Below are 20,974 nucleotides of genomic sequence, written 5' to 3' on the forward strand. Positions count from 1 at the left end.
CATGGACGACCCAACTGTGTCGGCTTCTAAAACGACTCATGAGCAACCGTCGAACTCGTCGCATTTAATCGCTGATCGAATTTTCGATGTCCTCACATTCAGTTATTCCGCAGCGTTCAAGCATCACACACGTAATCCCATTAATCATATCACGGAAAACCAAGACTATTGGGCACACAAAGACGCAGTGATCAAGGCATTAGCTCGATTTCGTCAAACCAAATCTGAGGAGCTAAAGTTTGTTCAAGGAGCTGTTAGTGGGATTCTTCTAGCCTGTTGCAAAGCTATGACGACTAACTTTTTTTTTAATCGAACAGGCAGCTCTGTGTGGCGGAGCCGTCATTGGCGTGTTCTCGTGGCCTTCGACGGAAAGGACTGTGTGGGCAGCGAAGATGCTGTGGAATTGGAGTCTGTTTCTGTCCACCTTTGCCCTCATCAGCTCGGCGCACCAACGTTTGCTTCGATACCTGCCGGAGAAAGATGATGAGCCGTTCGATGAGAGGAGGTTGATAGAGGCTTTGAGTCTTTTCCTACGACCTCCTGTCCCGCGGGGCAACAATACTTTCGGTCGGCGGAGAAGTAACAAGATGCTCTGGTTTTGGCAGTGCCCAATCATGCTCATGAACTACTCATGGGTCCTGTTTCTCTTAGGATATACTTTACATCTATTAACGCCTGTTTTTGACCCGTCGCAAGCAGAAATGTCACTAACGGTAAGCAAAGGAAATACCTAAAGATAGCGATATCATCTGGCCTGCTAACAAGGTCGTAGGCTGCTATTATAACTGTCTGTGGCTGCGGATTAGTTGTAATTAACTTCGTTTTCTGTGCTGGAATTTGTCAACATCGTCTTTTGAGAGCCCAAAATTGGCGTTCGAAAGGCATACCACGAGCACCAATGGTATAAATTAGGTACGCCAGCTCGTACCGGCCTGGGGCAATGGAAAGAGATTTGACATCTTGTACCAAAAATTGTGGGTGTTCTTGGAACAGTGTTAGCTGCTCAGTGACCTCAGTTTGTTTCGAATAGTGCTATGTAACATTACACCGGCATTGGAGATAACATGATTCCTTCCCTAACTCCAATCAAGGACATTTTGACCTTTTTGACTTGCTTACGGCTTGCTCTGTTACACAATAGTGTCCTAGTATATCAAGGTATTACGTTCCCTCACATCGCCCATGATGGCGACCGAGGACCATTGCTTTTGCCTGAATTGTACAGATGTGCCCATTAGGGAGTACTGTGATTGTATTGAATTAGCAGGGAACATGTCTATGCATCCGAATAATTTTGGTCGTGGTAGTCACATTCCACCTGACCTGGCTCGATTGTAGTGAAACGCACTTCCACTTATGTGCATACAATGGTGAGGAAAACGCCTTTTTGTTTGAAAACTATCACTAGACTGAAATTGATCTGCATCTGTGCCGGCACAGAGATTTTGTCTTAGAGAAACATGTTATGGTAAAATGCGACGGTGTTGATTTTGTGTTCGCTGCATATTCACAAAAGACATATATCTAAGCCTGTCAAAGGAGGCATGGGTTTCAGTGAGATGCGCGAGAAAGACGGGAAGGTATCATCTAAATTTACAATATGTACCACACCAAAGTAATAATCATTGGGTGATTAGCTTCAAAACTTTCATGTTCCTTGCACTCTCACGCGAGCTTTCACGAGATTGCCCCGAAAATGCCTGCCCAATGTAGAGATGATTGACCTATGTCGTAACCATATGAAAAGATAAAGGCTTAGCGACAGACTTAATAGCATAGGCTGTAACTGTATCATAGCCAAGTTCGTAATCTCGTGACTGTTTTACTACGTACCGCGACTCGTAGTGGGGAGTATGTTATTGCTTTGACTATTCTCTCCGTGGATCCTACCAAGTGAACGTGAAATATATTTCCAAAACAACGATCTGTAGAGCCTGAAATGCTTAGGAATACGAACCAAAAACGAATTCAAGTCTTCTCTAACCTCTCACATCAACCATTAAGTTAGACACCTTACCATTGCCATTCCAACGGCTCAAACGGTGCATCTTCAGCCCCATGTTGTCCTTCAGGATCACTCTATTCCTCTTTTATGCGTTCATGCTATCATTTGTATTGTCATCTCCGAACATATATGTTGTGTCGAAAGCACTATTCAGCGGCAATTCGAAGTCCTCCAAATGGGACAAATTTTGGGACACCTTGAGTAGACTGTTCGATCGCTCGGTCGGTTGATATCCGGCCTCATATACTTTGATAGCAATGTCCGATTTTAACTTTTTCTTCTACGCCACAATAATCTAATCTTGATGATATGGGAGCGGTATGCTTGATAGAGCCCACGAACTGTGGCTCACAGCAAGGGGAGGTTTCAGCCAGTTCAATGTCGTTATCTTCGTGTGTAATAGTCTGTTTTAATATAATCTTCGCGGGGCCGAGTTCGATGTTTTCGTAGTACCCTTTCAACAGCTTTTTGGTCTAAACGCGTAGTGTATCTAATTTGCATAACGTATTGAACTCAGCCATAGCCTTCCGTTCCATGGAAACTCCGTAGTCTAATAGTAGGCGGAGAATATCAAGACTGCCATAGCAGTTGCAATGGCGAAGTCGCCCCAAGACGAAACCCCTCCTTGCAGCTGACTGAAGACATTAATGGAGTGGATTGGTAATAATGAATGCTGTCCTCAATTATTCTTTCATTGGTCAAAATAGTATTTGAAACAGGATAAATCAATATTTTCACTAATGTGATCTGCCGATCGCGGAAATACCGCTGGGAATTAGCGCGACATGTTGAAAGTTTTCATCTGCGTATGAACGCTGCCAACAACAACTACAATGGAGGCAGTACGCTATCGTCTTCCCTGATGACCTTCATATCTTACGTCCCAAAATCTTCTGTTCTTCATACACCGACTACTTTACAGTCATTTAAATAGGTAGCTCTTGCATCAGAAAATCAGTGTATATCTATCTCAGGATCGCCTGTACTTTGTGAAAGGGTGAGAAGATTGCAGCATAAAGAAATTTGACGACGCTGTCAGGAATAAATAAAAGGTACAATCACTTGGGAATAGAAGTTTGATAATTCACCGCTTCAAGACGTCGGTTGGGCCCGGTTATGTTTTGCTTTGATTAAATCTACATGAGAAATGAAATCATGGGTTTGATTTCAGGTTATTTGTGAAGAAAGTTCCGGAATCTTGATAATACTTCACCCCTAATGATCAATTCGATAATAAGCACGCTATTGGCGAGCTCTGGATACAGTTGAGAATTTATCTTGAGCATTTCAAGGATTTCTTGGTTTGATTTGGAATACTCAGTTTCCTATTGTTGAGCATGCATACTTGGCACGCACACAGATTGACGAAGCTCCTGTTGTTACCGAGAGTTTAATACTTGAAATTGAATCGACAGTTCTGATGACAGATGTGAACAGCGTATGGATGTTTATATAAACTTATACCAGGGTCCGTGCTTTTAGGTCGCCCTTGATGGCGACTAGTCCCTCTACATGTTAACATTATTCCTAGCGTTATTTTTTTAAAACCTGTTCAAGCAGTTGGGAGTTTTTGTTTTTCCGTACCCCAGGTCTGCCAAGATAGAGCAGAGTTACATATTACACTCATTAGGTGAAACCATTAAATCTTTGCAACAACATAAGTGTCAATCAAGATTCTTTATAAAACGTAACTCTTGTTTATTTGACCAACACGTAGATCTTAGACTTGTATAGAGCTACGGTACCTCTTTTTAAATCGACGACTGTGTGACATGAATAGTGATTATGGAGACCTCTCTGGTAACAATACAGTAAGTCAACGAACCATTTAGGTTAAACTGGGTACCGATGTCGAGCCACCTGCACCGCCGAGCAGTGAGTCGAGTGGTCCGTGAAGCATAAATATACGAAATCGATCAGAATATATGCCATCGCTCATATCGTACATTACATCCATGGCACTATCAAATACCGAGTGGTTTACCAATGGCACAAACATGACTTTCTCATGATCCTTCTCGAACTGACATACTACGCGAGCATAACTTATTGTTGCTATTTCGGTTGTTGCCTCAAGCATGTTTTGTTCACGGTTCGTCAATATTTGGTTGAAACTCGGCAATCTAGCCAGCATGAAAATGCATTTTTACAACGCGAACGTGAAACTGGCTGCTGAAACAATCGACACTAGCAAGAATCACCAACGACTTTATAATCAACACTACTCGAATTTATCTTGTTTGAGTATAACTAGATCAATATTAGTATCGATGGCAATATGAGCCAGGAGATTTCAACCACAAACAATAATGTAGCTAATCAAGAGAAATGATATGCTGAACACAACGATTATCCTGATTATTTTGAAGTGGTGCTCCTTTTTAATATTGGTGCTATTTGTTCGAAAAGGCGATATTCCCTTGTTTCTCGTTTTTTGGTCGATCGACCGTCTCAGAACAGCAATTTCTTACCTCGATCTCACCACCGAATGTTTTAGTTCTGTAATCGTAAGATCTTCGAGATCGAAAAAAATCGTGGCGCTTTCTTCTTCACTCCCAATTAAGGCGTTCCAGTCTGAAATATCTCTTCGCTATCCCAATATCGTTGAGAGGCAATCGACCTGACATGATGCCGCATCCGCAATGCCAGGATGTAGGTCTTTACAAACAGTTGCGGTCATACAAAGCGCATAGAGTCTGTTATTCTGCCGATTCGTGTTTGGAGTGTCTTTACGAGACTCGTGTTGTTGGAAAACTCTGTGGTGATGTTTGGAGGACTGTCAATGAGAATTCCCACTTCGTGAATTAATTCTAGGAACTTCTTCCTGTCACGGATAACCCATTTTGAGTTTCTCAATGCTTCCGCCATGAATTTCTCAGATTTAGAGGTTTGAATCCGGAAATAGTTGAACGCTTTCGAAATCCATTTGAACCCTTCGGTTGCTTAATCAACTGCAGTTCCTGCTCCGAAGGTCTTCTCTCTGCATCAAGGGTGACGCCACTGGCGACTGCACCAAAACTTCCATCGTGTCGGCGAACTTGTGAAATGCAAGAGTGCTTGGTACTTCAGATCCGACCTCAACATCAATTTTTCAATTGGGGCTGTGCTTCGCCCTGCTGAAATCTGCTGGATGCAAAAGTAAGCAAACGTTCCGCACTGACAGTTTCCGAAGCCAATCAGATGCTCTTAAAAATGCCTCACACAAATTTATGTTGTTAAATGTGTTCTAGTTCACACAATGCACATGACTGTGCCAAAGAAAAAAAAGTGTCGAGCTAGACTAGTCTTACTGAGGTTTGTCGACGCGTTGGCTTTCAGGGTCCCACGGTTGAATGTCATCTAGGTTAGATGGACCTCACGAACTTCCAAGGATTTTCGAAGGATCACGTAGGGCTTGGTGTGTCATCTAATCAAACAACTGTTATATAGCGCACATCGTTCTCAAAGACAGATGCAGATTTTCAGACCGATTTACAAGGATACATGATGAGACCCCTTTGCCCTCATGTAAACTTATCAGTCTCATTGGCAGGGGTCGATGAGAGGTTGCGGCCGGTGCATTCAGTAGGTGCCACTTCATTCACTTGAGCATATAGCCATTCCCGCCTGGTGCTCCACCCTCAAGATGTTATTATATCACCCTTCCTGAGCAGTCGTGGATACATATGCATAAACGTTATTCTCTTGGGTTGAATCGCTATTCTCCCTTTGTATCAAACAAGCCGCTTGAAAGCTTTGAGTGTTGACAACTTTCACTACACAAGTCTCTCCTTCGCGTGACTTCTTGTCCACTGTATTTGGAAACATATGCCTGACATACACTAAATGTGGTATCGTAAGTACGCTGTGACCTCTTTGAAAGAAAAGAAAGAATGTCATACTTTAATATCCCTGTGATTTGGGTGAATCCCGATTGGTCAACTCCTAACGAACAAGCTCCCAGTACGAGCTAGACCTGCATTTATATATAATATGTCGACGTAGTTCGGAATAGGTAGCATCGGAGAAGTGAAGAAAGTTACAGAATTGTAAATAAGAGACGAAAAGAAACGTCGCATTGACCGACAGGCTGTTATCTGCAAACCAAAATGTATGTCAATCATCTTTCGGGAGCCATTTCTTCGAGATGTCTAGGCATACTGACTAGAACTCTTAGGCATACGACATCATTCGCTTTCTTTAAGACCCTGGCTGAGGTGATTTATTCTAGAGTTTTGAATGCCGAACGAATTAAGTACAGGAGGTAAATTGAAAGAACAGGTCAGGGTCAAGAACTGTTTTGTTGACCATTGGATCTGATCATCAAAGCATCTTGGAGGTTATGGGCAAGGACCAACAAGATCACTCTGAGACTTTCCCAAAAGTTTCACGTGCCCAAACGAAATGGTCGTGCTATCCACGGCTGATGGTTATGCGCGTGTCACTAAATGAGCCTCAATGTGTTATCGTATATGTCGACGTTGGTATATCGGGTATGGAAGCAGTTATTCACGATGCATCCACTGGAAGAGTCCCTGTGCTCATTTTTGCTAGCTTGTCTCCTTACACAATCACGGGCGAGCTGACTGGCTCCCACACTGAATGCATGTAAAGTACCAGCAAAGCTCTTTGTTCTCCACCTCATAATAACGTATAACTAACCTAGGCTAACTTTGAATTTCCTGGCTGTAGGATGTTCCCAATCAAAATTAGAAAGTTGCGCAGTATTGCCGATATATCGGCGAGATTGAGACTGGCAAGAACGTGAAGTCGATAGTCTGAGAGGCTTTACAGTTCGCTATGAGCGAATCTAGGGGTCTGGTGTACCTGATGGGCGCTCGTGATGTTATGGAGGAAATAACTGAGCCCTACAGCCTCAAGCCCAAGTAGTAAAGCCTAGTCCAAGTTTCGGCCCTTCCCTCCGATGCTGTTGCATTTGTTGCCTGGCCGCTGATTGAAGCGGCCAGACTACTAGATATCATGGGCTAAGCGGAAAAAAGCATGCCACCCCAAAAGTCTTCGTGGAACTGGCTGACCTCGTTCAACGACTGAAGGTGCTAGATACCGGAGGCTGTGACATGTGTTTCCCTGCAGATCACCCCGCCGGGCGGGCATGGCATAAGTTGTCCAAGATAGCACTAAAGCAGCAGATCTGCTGCTTGTCGTCGACTGCTACGTGCCCTGGGTCAACACGCTCTGCTGGCCTAACCCCGAAGCTAAGATCATTCATTTCGACGTGGATCCTCTGAAGCAGGGCATCCTTTTTTTTTTCGATATAAATGCGGAGGCCTAGTACCGCGTAGACAGTAATACAGCATCCTCACAGATCGTGACCCACGTGCGGTCATCCTCGGATTTGGTCAAACAACTTGCCTATCCGAAGTCTGAGGAGCGACGGAAACAGCGGCAAGAGTCCCACCGCCAATTAATCCGATCGCTGGACCTAAAATCCTAGTTGCCGAGGCTAGAGTCCATGAGTAGCACCTATGTCTGTTCGGGCCTGGACCGAAACTTTGAAGTCGACATCGTCACGCCGGCCCTAATCATAATCAGACATCTATTGGGGTAGAAAGACCAAGAGAAGAAAAAGAAACAGAAAATGGGTTAATTCAAGCATATATATCATTTGTTGCATTCAGAGCTGCGCCCCCCCCCCCCCCCCCCCCCCACAAGCCACCTTCTCGGTAGTGATAGCGATATCTCATAACGTGAACAAGTGGGTCTGCATGTCTACAATTGATCGCCGTACATCGATGTTACAGTATTTCAATCCGACTACAACCCATTCTACCATGTAAGCATGCAACTAATTTCCATCTATGGACCGTTTCGTAAGACATAATTTCTGCTATGATCATCTACGATATTCAGTCCTGGTCCACGCAGTATGCTTGACTCAAGTGGAAAGCGGAATCTGACCGTGGAATTTTGAATAATTGCGGGGCTATCTACAGGGATTTCTAGACTATAGCGTTGGGATATGGTGCAATAACTTAGACCAGATTTCTCCTATGCCCACTGTACCATCACGACCCTCAGGAGCTGCGAGTGGGAGAATGCACGCTTCTCTCGCGCTTTCCACCAAAGGGGACATTTTCCGTGAACGCTTTTCATACCACATAACAAAATTTCAAGTGTGGTATATCAAGTTTAGTTCAGCTTTGGTGTGTTTATACGACTTCGATATTTAGAGAAATTTTCGATATTTCCTTAATTCGTTACCGTGCTTAAGTTTGACCTTGGAAGCATCTATAGAGTGGAGCAGTGTACATTCTCCTGCTTGCAGCTCCTGCCCTGTGCTAAAAGACGAATTGCGGGGTCCGACTAGTCTAGCACAATACAGATTATTGTCAGGCAACGAAAGAATTCTGAGCGGGTTGTCTCGGGCTGCACAACGTAACGTTGTGCAATACTCCAAATTCCGCCATACACCCGGCTTATGGTGCGATAGCGAATGGAGCTAAGAACTTCGCTTACAGCATGCATCCATTATTGTAAAAAGATTTTTTAAAAATAAAAACATTTTTGGTTAAGATCGCCAGAATATCAGCGCCTCCTTTCCGAGTAGAACTCCTCACCCCATAATACGTAATTTGTATTCGAGTTGACGGAGATATCTGAGTCTCTCAAATCTTGACAAGTCTCGGTATCGGTTTAGATTGTCATTGGGTAGTTGACATCACATGTCATATCCACTTGTTAGTTTGTGTATATCGTGCATATCTGTCGTATCTAGAACGGTCTCCACAACCGATTACAATGGGCAATAACACAATCGAAAAAGCCCCCACCCCCCCTTCTTCAATATAGTCCTTCTGATTATTCTGGTCTGGGAGCTCTGCATAATAGAAGGAAAACTCACGGGGACATATCCACCACTGTTTTTATCCAAGGCTTGGCATCAATACTACACCTCAACACCATCACACTTCTTCCCTTCCCCAACAATCTGCAAACACTTGAATCTCAATTATCATAGGGCCTTGGCCAATGCCATACTCAGTTTGCCAGAAGGAAAGTGGAATTTCTTTTTACCTGTACGGTAGTATAATCGTTTGGTGGAATGCAGTGAGTGGGCAAGCTAAAACCATGGTTTTAGGCAACACAACCCTTTTCAATTGGGAGTTCATACTCGAGTGTATAATCGACATCGTGCATGTCGAGGGGCTTGTTCATTCAGTCTCACAAATTGACGAAGTCCACCACATATCTCAAGATGCTGATGTGATAAATCTGCACGGGAAATTCGCTACACCGAGTCTTGTCGGCATTCATTCTTTTTGAATGTATCTTGTTTGAAAAAGAAACTGGAACATGAAAAAAGAAATAAAAGAAAACCTCTGCAACGCATGCATTGCGTGCATTGTAACATGTCACCATTTTCACCCGGAATGGCACAGTGCTGGCATGCAAGGTACGGATGGAAAGGCCCACATAAAACTCTCAGTGTAACCCCTGAGCTTGTTCGACAGCAGGGTCAATCACGGGTCCTACCCGACATGTATACCGAAGACTGAGCAAAATTGGAGACTGTTACTGAAGCTGCTTGCTAGTCTCATAATTTGCGTCGACTAGTATCCATTTGTACGGCTATAAGAACTCGACATGTCAGGCCCGTTAGATTTTAAGTTCGTGTTTCCGTGTCTCACCATCATCTCCATCTTTAAAGCTGTCCTACTTGGCGTCGTCTCACCCACTCTTCCCGTTCTATATACTTGGAGAAGTGCAAAATAATGTGGATACTACCGGTGGAGACCTTGTCCCTCTTGGTGCTGGCCAACTTTGCTCCTGTGCTCGCAGCCAACAGGCGGCATTTCGAGGAACGAAGTGGTGTCACATACAATGTGTTCGTGCATCACGACACCAACTCGACCGTCTCGTACGTCAAAAACTCTGGCATCTGCGAGACGACGCCCGGGGTTAACACGTACTCGGGCTACGTGCAGACGGGCGAGAACATGAACATGTGGTTCTGGTTCTTCGAGTCACGCAACAACCCTCAGACAGATCCCGTCGTAGCCTGGTTCAACGGCGGCCCCGGATGCAGTTCTATGCAAGCAGTTTTCCGCGAGGACGGACCGTGCGAGTTCGTCGGTGATGCGACGGAGCCCACGCTGAACAAGAACAGCTGGAACAACGTGGCCAATATGCTGTACATCGACCAGCCTATTGGGGTGGGTTTCTCGTATGGCACCAACGCGGTTAACTCGACATGGACGGCTGCTCCTTACGTGTGGATCCTGCTCCAGGCATTCTTTTCAGAGTTCCCTCAGTACGAGTCTCGAGACTTTGCCATCTTCACTGAGAGTTACGGCGGTATGTATGGCCCTGAGTTCTCGCGTTACATCCAGGAGAAGAACGGCGAGATTGAGAATGGCACTATCTCTGGTACCAAGATCGACTTGGTCGCGCTAGGCATCAATAACGGCTGGTTTGATGAGGTCGTCAGTGAACAGGCCTACATAGACTTCGGCCTACGCAACAAGTACAGACAACTCATCAACAGCACCTATGCCGCCCAGCTGCAGGTGGAGCTGGACGAAGTGTGCACGCCGGCAGTGCAGAACTGCACCCTCCTTCAGACCAACGCGGCCTGCACTGCGGCTTCAAGCTCGTGTTCCATCAGTTCCGCTGTCCGTGAGGTTGCCCCAAACTTCTCCACGTACGACGTGCGCGCCAATTCAAGCAGCGACCCAGGACAGCCTCCGCCCAACTTCCGGGCCTACTTGTACAGGTCCGACATTCAGGCCGCCATTGGAGCGCAGAATAACTACACGCAGTGCATTTCTGCGGGCTTCGGTGTGACCGGCGACGGGGCGCGCTCTATGCTGCCCACGCTGGGTGAGATCCTTGCAACAGGTGTACAAGTGCTGCTTTGGGCTGGTGATGCTGATTACACCTGCAACTACCTGGGTAACTACCAGGCCGCTAATGCGCTCGAGTGGGATGGACAGACCGGGTTTAATTCTGCTGAGTTGATACCTTATACTGTTAACGGCGTGGAAAAGGGACTGTTCAAGACTGTGGATAACCTGAGCTGGTTGCAGGTCTATGACGCTGGCCATCAAATACCATTTTACCGTAAGTCGTTATGTCGCTCTGAATAATTGGTGACTGATGGGTGTTAAACATATCTGAACAGAGCCAGAGCTATCATTGCAAGTATTCAACCAGACTATTCAGAAGAGAGCCATCACGTCCACTTAGAGGTACAGCTAATGCCTGGAGGAATCTCGATTTGAAAGGTTTCTTTTCAGCTGCTTTACCTACACTTTTGGAAGCGCGGGCAATCCATCCAGGTTCAAACGCAGTGTAGTGGCACGACTTGACACTTGAGTTGAGACATGGCGAGAACACTGGTGTCTTGCCAATAAATACCTACTACCAACGCATACTAGATATCAAGGTATCCAAATCTCCTCATAAGTATTTGGTAAAGACTGGGGTGCGGCCATTCATGTTCGATGTCATTAAAAAGGGACTGTGATCACCGGCTCTTATGCACGATATCGCTACCTGACGCAGGGCGTCCAGGTCGCCCTTGTCCAAAGTCTTGGCCAATACTACCTTGGTGAAGCCAAGAAAGGCACGAAAGTAATCCCGTGTGGTCTGTCAGTCCCTCCAAGAGATTACGGCCTATCCAAGTCAAAAGTTTACTATTTGTAGACTCCGTGCTAGTCATAGTCCCACATTGAGTAAAACCTACTTTTTAATTATGTCGGCGATAGCCTCCAGCCTATGCACGTCCCTGCCGTAATCTGCTAGCTCACGGCCCCAGGCAACTTCCGTTAGTCCTTTGAAGACATCTGATTATCCCTCCTCCAGATGCACTTATACGAGAGCCGGTGGGAACGAAAAGCTCGGAGTCGCGACCTGCGTTATGAATATTGGAAACAACTGGTTCTCCATTGAGCTTTCTGTCACGGTGCCAACGTGTGAGGTCTGCAGGATCTTGCACACACCATGTGGTTATGAGATCTGGTGGAACCTAGACAATAGCCATTAGCGCGTATCGCAATATTATATACACCTTCTGACAGGATGTACCGGTAATCGCTTGGAGCAAGTCGATTGTAACAGTGCCTGTGGAATGAGTCAAGGAGCCTCGATACTTATCACATCTTCAGGAACACGATGCAGGGGCAATCCGTATTTAATTTAGCAGGATCTTGGTTGTGCACATTCAGAGCAGAATTGAGGTTCAAATATTGGCGGAGTTTCTCACACACCCAGTGGAGCCATCGCGGCATATAATTTATTATATTATACCTGTCGCCTCAACGTGCCCGTTTGTGGTGAAATTATGGGCTGCTGGTTAGCTGTAGTGTCAATTAGATTCTTCAAAATCTTGAGTGTTCTTATGACTGTAAATCGTCACTGTGACCGCGCTCCACCTCAAAACAGTTGGTTTTGTAGCAGTTATCCATAAGTGTCTGCACGCGAAGGGCTCCGTGTGCTGATCAAAGATTCGGAGAGAGATCTTATCGAGTGATCCTGTTGTTACCGGGTTGCACGTAGGTTGACCGGTAATGGTGCCCACCGCTTTAGTGAATAATCACAATGGTATTGTATTAGTCATGGGGCAATGCATGGTAAAACACTGCATTGTTGGAAGGCTGAAGCTCCCCCAAGATAATACGGTATCTACATTGTTGAAAAGTAACCCAAAAAGAATGGGGGCAGCAAAATCGCAGTTGTGCCATCGTTTTGCAAAACTCAGCTCTGAACTAGGTATTTATGTTGGGTTGATGACTTGACATTTTGTACTAGTCTAGTCGAAATAAGTACCATGATCTAATGATATTATATTTCCAAAGTTACTCCTCTTTCTATATGAATATCTCAAGCAGTAGCGGCCTTGCGGTCCTCTTTGATCATATCGGCAGCCTTTTCAGCAACAGCATACACCGTGGTCTGGATGTTGCCGAGCGGCTCAAGCGGGAACACACTGGCATCGACAATACGAACATTGCTGGTGCCATAAACAATCAGCCGCTCGTTTACGACACCGCCTTTTGCCTTGGGCAACATGGCACAGCTGCCCGACACATGGAAGACGGAAATCTGGTTGCGGCGGACAATCTCCTTGGCCTTGTCAAGGTCGCTAGCGACAATTTCGGGTATTCGCTTACCACCACGCTTCAGAATCGACTTGAACGGCTCGGTCGAGACGATCCGCTCCACGAACTCGACATTCTGTGCTAGGACCTGCATATCAAGTGGGTGAGACATAAACTTAGGGTCAAACGAAGGCTTCTTTTGCACATCAGCCGATGTTATGTGCACTGAGCCACGGGAGAATGGGTGATTAAGTATCGTCATGACAGTGATGTAGTTTTCCGGTCGCGAGGGAGTGATGACCTCGGCCATGTGGGCTGGTTCATCATTCACCGTGACTTGGGAAGGGAAGAGGAGATACTGCACAGCCGGCTCGCTGGGGTCCTCGATGATTGCACGAACCGCACGGGCTTGGTCGGATGTCAATGGGTCGAACTCAGAGAGGTGAGCATCTAGCGAGGCCTTTTTGGCCTGGGCAGATAGCGGGCCAGAGCCGTCAGACCATGGGCTGTACGCCACGCTTATAGTGCTCTGTCCTAAGGGGCCTTCTCCACCGCTAGTACTATAGAGCTGTATCAAGGCGTTAAGGACTTCAGGGTTCCTAAGCACGTCCCCAGAAGGCACACCGTCAGCTACCTCAAAGCTTTGCATGACAATGGCGTGGTCCTGCAGATTCTCCCCCACATTGGGATTGTCAATTACCACAGGAATGCCGTGGTCTTTCAGCAGCTGACCGTTGCCGATTCCAGATAGTTCCAAGATCTGCGGAGTTTGGAGAGCTCCTGCAGCGACTATAACTTCGGAACGGGCTCCGATGCTCTGGGTGCGTCCATCAATAAGGATCTCCACCCCGGTGGCCACGACCGTATCCCCTCTCTGCTTTAGCAAAACCTTTTCGACCACGGAGCTGCAACGGATCGTCAGGTTTGATCGCTGCCGGACATCGGAAGTCAGGTACGCTGTAGCGGCGAAACTTCTAGTCTTGGTGCTTGGATCAATACTGGACGGGTTTTGAAAGGCACCCAAAGCCTTTCCGGTTCTTGGATCCGCGTTGTTCTGAAGGCCCAGGGCGCTGAAGGTTTCCATCCAAGCACCGTTGAATGCCTTGGTGAGTCCCTCTCCAAAGGAAACATGAATAGGACCACTTCCATTGAGAGAGTCGTCATGGTACCTCCCCATGTCCAAATTCTCTAGTGCCGAGACAGGTGGCGCATGGGTGTTGCCGAACTTTCTGAAGTAAGGCTGGAGACTACTGTACGACCAGCCTTCATTACCGAGCTGCTCCCAGGCATCAATATTGGCCTGCGACGGGTACAGCACCATATTGAAATTGAGTGCCGAGGAACCGCCAAGCTGACGACCGCGCGCCTGGTTGACCCTCCGGTTGTTCAGATTCGGCTATATTTCACGATGAGTATATGCAGGCGTAGGCACTGACTGCGCTGCGCGTACCTGGGGCTCTGAAATAAAATTCCAGTCGTATTTGTCATTTCCGTATTGGGCAGCGACCAAACCCGGCGTCAAAACAAAAGGGTCGCTGGAGTTGTCGGGGCCGGCCTCAAGCACAAGCACACTGACCTGGGGGTCCTCGCTCAGCCGCGAGGCCACGACAAGACCTGCAGTACCGCCGCCGACTACAATGTAGTCGAATTGGTCGTTAAACTCTGCCATTGCGAATGGGCCACAAATCTGGCAAAAGCTGAAGGATCGCAAGGACGCCAACTGGAATGACAAGGAGAAACGTTATTAACTGATCTCTAGTAAGAAGGAAGACCGAAATACACCTTGTTGATCACGGATCGATTTAGGGAACAAAGGCTGATAAGCTAATTTTATACCCGGCGATCTTTGGACCCAGCAATGTGTAACGCCTTGCTTCAACCATGTGACAGATATCACAACGTTCGGCACATATAACCATTTTGGGGCTGGTTCATGTTCCGTAGGGTAAGATATGAGATATTAGATCCTGTCATTCGATCGTCCGTCCCGTCCTGTTCACTTTGTTTGCAAACTATTGCCCGCAATCCATCGGCGGGGTCCATATGTCGAACCATTGCTTGCAGGCGAAAAAACTCCACCTTTTGCAATCCTTTCACAGACAGGTGTGGGCTTGCACCTCGAACCCCCTTGTCAAGTAACGGTCGGCGCTGACATGATTTGTCTGATTGCCGCCATGCGCCGCACTCGGGTCCTGATCCTGTAGATGTGGGCTGGGCTAGCAGCGCATTAACCATACTAGGCACGAACCGAAATAGCTTAGACGCAGCCTCAGCGGAAGCGGCCCGGCGCCATGGGTGCCTGGATTAGTGCCTCGGTCTAGAGCCAAATAAGGAATGGTTGATATGCCAAGCTGCCAGGGGTCCTGTCTAGTGGGCAGTTTCCGCCACTGGTGTGCAGATCGGCTGAGAAACAGTGCACAGCAGATGGCTCGCAGACGACTCGAAGACGACTGAAAAAGAACTGGACACTTAGAACACCCGCTTGTTATTACCAACTTAGCCTATACACTATTTCTGGTCTGCGAGACAACTTGACTTACTCCAGGGTCTGAGGGGTCGTTGACGTTGGAATACGTGCAGCTAAGCCCTCTACAAACTAATTATATTATGACTTGAAGTACTATGTAAGGTGACATCGTACAATTCTGATACAGATAATTTTTTCATCCAGTAAGAGCCCTCGCATCAAATTTTCTATCAGATCATACATACAGGATGCTTAGCTGATTGGTCCAAACCCCGGGATCGCGGGACCGCCTTCAGTACAAAAACGGCTCGCGGCCATGGGTGCCTTCATTAATTTCTCAATCGGTTCATAGGACTGATCTGATCTAATGAGTTGAAACAGGGGGCAGAGCCGCAACCCTGGCCAGGGAGAGGCAGCGGCGGCGGCGATGGCAATGACGATAACGACCGCCCGGGCCCAGGTATCTGCTTCGTGTGCCTAGTGGATCGGAGGCCACAAGAAGAATTTTGGTGCGAATAGTTAAATAAAACTCCTTTCCCTAGTAGCTAGCGAGTAGGACCGAGATTCGTTTCTCGACAGTACAGGATCGTGACAATGGTCGAAGGTTGACTCGTAGGTAGCTTTGCCTATTCCTTGTGTAAGCACGATAACACAACATCAGATCATAGCTATCGGCATTTCGCTACCAGATTTCCAATCCCAGTCTAACCTCTAAAGTCCCGATCGTCCTTAGAAGGATGCTCAGAATCAATGGATAAGATGATGCATGAACTGCCGGGGGTACCGTTAAGGATTTTAAGCACCCCACCAGTGTTTTTCTTGATCGAATTTATTTGTAGTGTTATTCAGATGCATTCTCCTTTTAATTCCACCAAGTGTAACGACTCGTTCTTTCTGTTGAACATATTTATCAGGTTTCTCCAGTGCGCATACATCTCGAGAGGGCGTACTAGCGCCGTCTGGGAAGATACAAAATGCTCGCCGTGGTGGAATTCCCAGTCCTGTCAATAGTCAAGGCCCACTTCATTGTCAACTGCATTTTGGCATCCCTAGCGGTTTGCGCTGTCGCTCTTCGCGTCTACATAAGGCTTGCGTTCAAGACAGGTCTGGGCTGGGATGATGTCCTCATCTTGATTTCTGCTGTACATACCCAAACGTCCAAACTTGACGTTTTCCGCTAAATATAACCACAGCCTCAAGGAGTAGGCATGCTGGTGATCCAGGGCTTGTGTACGCCGGCCTCTCCCCTTTCAAACTTTTCGAACATGGACTAATAGGCTCTTTCTTAGGGCTACCAATGGGCATTGGATATCCCCTCACAGAAACGGTCGCTAATATTGGCGTGATCCTTCGGGTAAGTAGTCGCAAAATGGCCGTGGCTGGCTTGGCTGCTTATCACTGCTACCGGTAGCTCCTCGTGGCGTACGAACTCATATACGCAACCGCGATAAGTTCGATCAAGCTCTCAGTCTTATTCTTCTATCTCCGAATGTTCGCCAGCCACAGTCTGAAACGAGCTACTAAGGTCGTAATTGCTTTCGTATCACTCTGGTCCATCGGCAACATCCTCCAAGTATTCCTGATTTGTCGCCCATTTGCTGCAACCTACGATCCCACCGTTCCCGGAACATGTGGCGACCAAGTCGGCAGCTTCATCGCAATTGGAGCTTTCAACATCATTACTGATGTGATCATCTTTTTCCTACCTATATGGACTATTTGGCATCTTCAGATGAAGACCAGAGCAAAAGTGGGAGTTCTGGCTGTCTTCCTCATCGGAATCTTGTACGTTTGAGCAGATCGAAACCCCCCAAAACTCTTTTGCAACTTGAGATATGAACAGTCCTAAAATATTTTTGCAGAACTTCCGTCTTCGGCATTTGCCGGATTGTTTCGCTCCTCAGTGTCGATCTGAAGAACGACCTGACTGGCACAATGGTATACGCCGATTTCCTCTCAACAGTCGAACCGAATTTGGCAATCATATGTGTCAGTCTCCCTGTACTTGCGCCACTTCTTACCTGCCTCAGAGCACATAATCAAAAAACCGGCTACAGGTCAGACAGGAGGACCACCGATCCTGCAAATTCAGGGAGTGCAGGTTTTAGAAAGCATAGTAAACAAGATAGCTTCATTAGGCTGAGGGACCTTGGTGAAACTTCGTCCAACTTTAGCGCACCACATCGAGCGGAGGACTAATCGAAAGCTCTTACAGAGGGTTAAACGGTAGAAAGAAAGGGCGGAACATCTCGAATTCTATACACGTTTGTGTTCTAGCAATAACTTAATGTTAACATTTTATTCCTTATTTTCAGTTAATAACTTTTCTTAAAGTTGATCGCGCCAATTCGCATGTGTATTTAGATTTGATAATTAGCTTCTCTATTTACACCAGCCTTCTACTTTTGTTACCAGTCATACATGGAATAGAAGCGCCCTACGCCGTAGACGTGCCCGACTCCGATACACCCGCTGATTTGCAACGCGATATAGCAGTAGCCTCGGCAGAAAAATTGTCGGCCGTTGCACCATATATGCAAGCCGCAAAATGATGCCAATGTATACTTCACACCATTTGTAGATCTGATGCGCGACTAATGAACCTGCCGTCAAATGGACGGGCCTGGGTTATTCTGGCTCGGCGTCCTATGCCAGTCCTTCGTATGTGTCTTAGAGTTTCGATAAACAGAAAGCAGCGATTCTGTGGCAACGTTCCGTATGGTTGGCTTTGTAGTCTCTTCAAAGTGCCAGCCTCTTAAGTGCCTTACAGTGAATTGGCCAGTAGAGTATAGAGAGTGCTGTCTCAGTGTGGCCCGGACCATCCTGAGATACCCTTGTATCATATCCTTTAGGGCCCATAGCCATCATCAGGAGCCCTAAGGTTAGTCGATAGTAGGATCTGGAGAGGATGGTCGGAGTAGCCTTGTTGGAGCACTAATGACCCGATGGGGGCCTGTGCTCTCTGAAGCCTTCGTAAAGGCGAAGTCGCATCAAACGCTGTATCAAACGTTGTCGTAATTAACATGGTATAATCATAAGCAGGGCATATATGTAGTAAACATGATTCAAGATACCTTCATACGGTGGCATCTATTAAAAAGCCTCGACGCAAATAGCACGCCCGAACTCCTACTTGGAAGCAATGGCTTCATGAGAAATTATTTGGTTACAAATCTTGTAGAAACGGGCATGTTTATGGATGATAACTTCCTAGGAGATCATCCAGATAGGGATTTGGTAGAAGTTCCAATATTGAAAGCCTGGTTTGAATGGCCTGGAACAATAATGTCCTTATACCGGAGCTTAAGGACGATAAAATCTTCAGGACTTTTAAATATCTAAACGTAAATGTAAGGTGCTTATAGCAGAGCACTTCTAGGGGTGTAAATGAGTTTTTAAATGTTATTTAATTGTCATTACGTGTTCGGACTACCTATCGAAAACTTCCTTTAAGAGCTTTATTGCCAAGCTATAGGCCTCTTCGCGCCGGACCCATTCTAGTGTGCCATCTTCGGCGCCTTTGTCAAGTCCATGGGGAACTCCCTCTAACACGTGAAACACCACATTCTGTGAGTTATTCTTCTGTATTTGGAGCATCTCCGCTAGTTGGTTGGCTTCAGGTCGTAGGGTACCCCCTTCGCAAGTTACGAAAGCTGTCATCAGTGAGAACTCCTCCGCATCAGTGTAATACGGGGAGACAGCAGGGGATTTTCGTGACTGTTGATCAGGCGCATAGCATTTGTTAAACAGATACAAAGCCCATAAAGGGTGGGCTTTGATCGGATGAGGCACCTTCTTCTCCTCGGGTGCCATCGCTAGGTCGGTAATCGGGTAAACGGACAGGTAATAGACGTTTGTTACGATATAGCGTTTAGACTCGCGCGATGGTATCTTGACAACTTCACAGTGTACGTTGCCGGGAATGAGTGCCTTATCGCGCCTGTTCTGTTGTGACCAGTGATGCTATCCATGGCTCGCAGCAGCGTAACCGTCACCTTGAGGCGCAGGTATTGTAAGAAGCTGTATTGTAGTGGCCACGTGAAGAATGTCATTGCGGTGGCACTGACAGGTTCCAGTGCAGGGAGAATCTAGGTGGGTATATGGATACTACACTAGACTATGCCAGAATTCCGGCGAGAACCTCAAAGGAAGGGAGTGTTATGATTTTAGGCAAACTAAACCTGCTTACCGGGGATATGTCGAAGCAGCCCCACCGACGTTTGCCAGGACGAATCCTGCCCGGTCCCCGCGTGAAGGCTATGAACGAACATTGGTAATATCAGTTCAGAAGATCAATGCATGTGTAATCCAATTGCTTTCTAATGTTCGATCTGGTCAGACTGCCGTCATTGCAATCAGTCCCTCCACAGTTTGACACTATTCCCGGCGTCTTTTTCCCGCACTTGCAAGAGCAGTTTAGAGACTTTGTGCAGCCAAACTCAGTCCCAATTGATTCTATGACGCTTTTATTTCAGTAGATCTATTCAAGTTGCTGGTATATCGAGCAGAAGCCGGCTTTTGGTGTTCGCACGCGTGATCCTCACCTATTTTCCCCCATACATAGCCACTTGATGTTTCACGACACCTAGAACCTGGGAGCATGCCTCACCTGTTGAGGCGTAAATCCTTCTTGTTACCGTTGCTATTACATACATCATACCGAGATCACTATACCTATCGCATCAGACCCGTCCGTCAAAAACGAGAAACTACGCTATACTAGCCCTTTTAGTCCTTTATCTTTTAAACTATCACGCCTACGAATTGACACTCTAGCTGCGGGGTTAGGAAATGTGTTCTTATCGGCGGTTACACAGGTATGCTCCCTAAGCATTACAACTTACCTACCATATTTTCTAGGGTATATATGTACAAATATGGTTGGTTCGTTGCGCAACTCGAAAGCTGTGTACGGTTCTAGCTGCCGGTATATAGATACCCGTGCCATCCCCCCTGAGCTTGCGAATCCTAAAAACCTTTGAAATGACAATAAGGCTGAGTGAACGTAGGATAATGCTACAGAGTATCTGGGCAGGCCTCACAAGCTATAGCTACTTATTTTCCGCAACCATAGGCCTTGATTTTGCCCTATCGTTGGCGAGCGCCTGCGCCGGATGGTGGTTCGTCTTCAAAGCATGTATGTTGGCTTTGCCGCCAATGTTTACTCAACTCAAATCCTCTTCAGACTGCTAATCCAGGAGCCCTTATTACAACAACAAACAACCTCTGCAACGCTCGAGCCAACATGGACGCTTACGGCAGTAGCCTTCTCATCTGGTGATCCGTCGTGGTAGCAGCTATCGCCTGTCGCTAAACGTTTTCTGTTGGCTTTTTTTACTGCCTTTTTCTTCACCCTCTTGCCCACTGTCCTATCGTAATACGGTTGTGATACCAAGGAATCGACGCGACATCGTGTGTGGGGGAGGGGTTCAATGGATAGACCGCGTCTTGCCTGCCCTGGCC

At 46.6% G+C, this 20,974-nt stretch overlaps 5 protein-coding genes across 5 annotated transcripts; 3 read left to right on the forward strand and 2 right to left on the reverse strand.

Annotated features, from left to right (window-relative positions):
• Position 1: 1 nt before the first annotated feature.
• BKA67DRAFT_542100 (uncharacterized protein) lies at positions 2-907 on the forward strand (the record flags this gene model as incomplete). The annotated part of the gene is made up of 3 exons (XM_046101044.1): positions 2-253; positions 318-713; positions 773-907. The coding sequence occupies 3 exons, from the start codon at positions 2-4 to the stop codon at positions 905-907; spliced, it is 783 nt and encodes a 260-aa protein (XP_045951637.1).
• An 8,810-nt stretch (positions 908-9,717) lies between these two features.
• Positions 9,718-11,191, forward strand: BKA67DRAFT_542101 (Alpha/Beta hydrolase protein; the record flags this gene model as incomplete). Its single annotated transcript, XM_046101045.1, has 2 exons — positions 9,718-11,065; positions 11,127-11,191. 2 exons carry the CDS (start codon positions 9,718-9,720, stop codon positions 11,189-11,191), a joined length of 1,413 nt encoding a protein of 470 aa, XP_045951638.1.
• Positions 11,192-12,826: 1,635 nt separating this feature from the next.
• Positions 12,827-14,713, reverse strand: BKA67DRAFT_596028 (uncharacterized protein; the record flags this gene model as incomplete). Its single annotated transcript, XM_046105248.1, has 2 exons — positions 12,827-14,440; positions 14,495-14,713. 2 exons carry the CDS (start codon positions 14,711-14,713, stop codon positions 12,827-12,829), a joined length of 1,833 nt encoding a protein of 610 aa, XP_045951639.1.
• Positions 14,714-16,485: 1,772 nt separating this feature from the next.
• Positions 16,486-17,710, forward strand: BKA67DRAFT_527427 (PTH-type GPCR protein; the record flags this gene model as incomplete). Its single annotated transcript, XM_046098854.1, has 5 exons — positions 16,486-16,653; positions 16,705-16,741; positions 16,801-16,865; positions 16,923-17,296; positions 17,374-17,710. The coding sequence occupies 5 exons, from the start codon at positions 16,486-16,488 to the stop codon at positions 17,708-17,710; spliced, it is 981 nt and encodes a 326-aa protein (XP_045951640.1).
• A 1,230-nt stretch (positions 17,711-18,940) lies between these two features.
• Positions 18,941-19,324, reverse strand: BKA67DRAFT_542104 (uncharacterized protein; the record flags this gene model as incomplete). The annotated part of the gene is made up of 1 exon (XM_046101046.1): positions 18,941-19,324. One exon carries the CDS (start codon positions 19,322-19,324, stop codon positions 18,941-18,943), a length of 384 nt encoding a protein of 127 aa, XP_045951641.1.
• Positions 19,325-20,974: the final 1,650 nt, after the last annotated feature.

Source organism: Truncatella angustata (assembly GCF_020726525.1).
Source record: "Truncatella angustata strain MPI-SDFR-AT-0073 chromosome Unknown BKA67scaffold_12, whole genome shotgun sequence".
Lineage (NCBI taxonomy): Eukaryota > Fungi > Ascomycota > Sordariomycetes > Amphisphaeriales > Sporocadaceae > Truncatella > Truncatella angustata.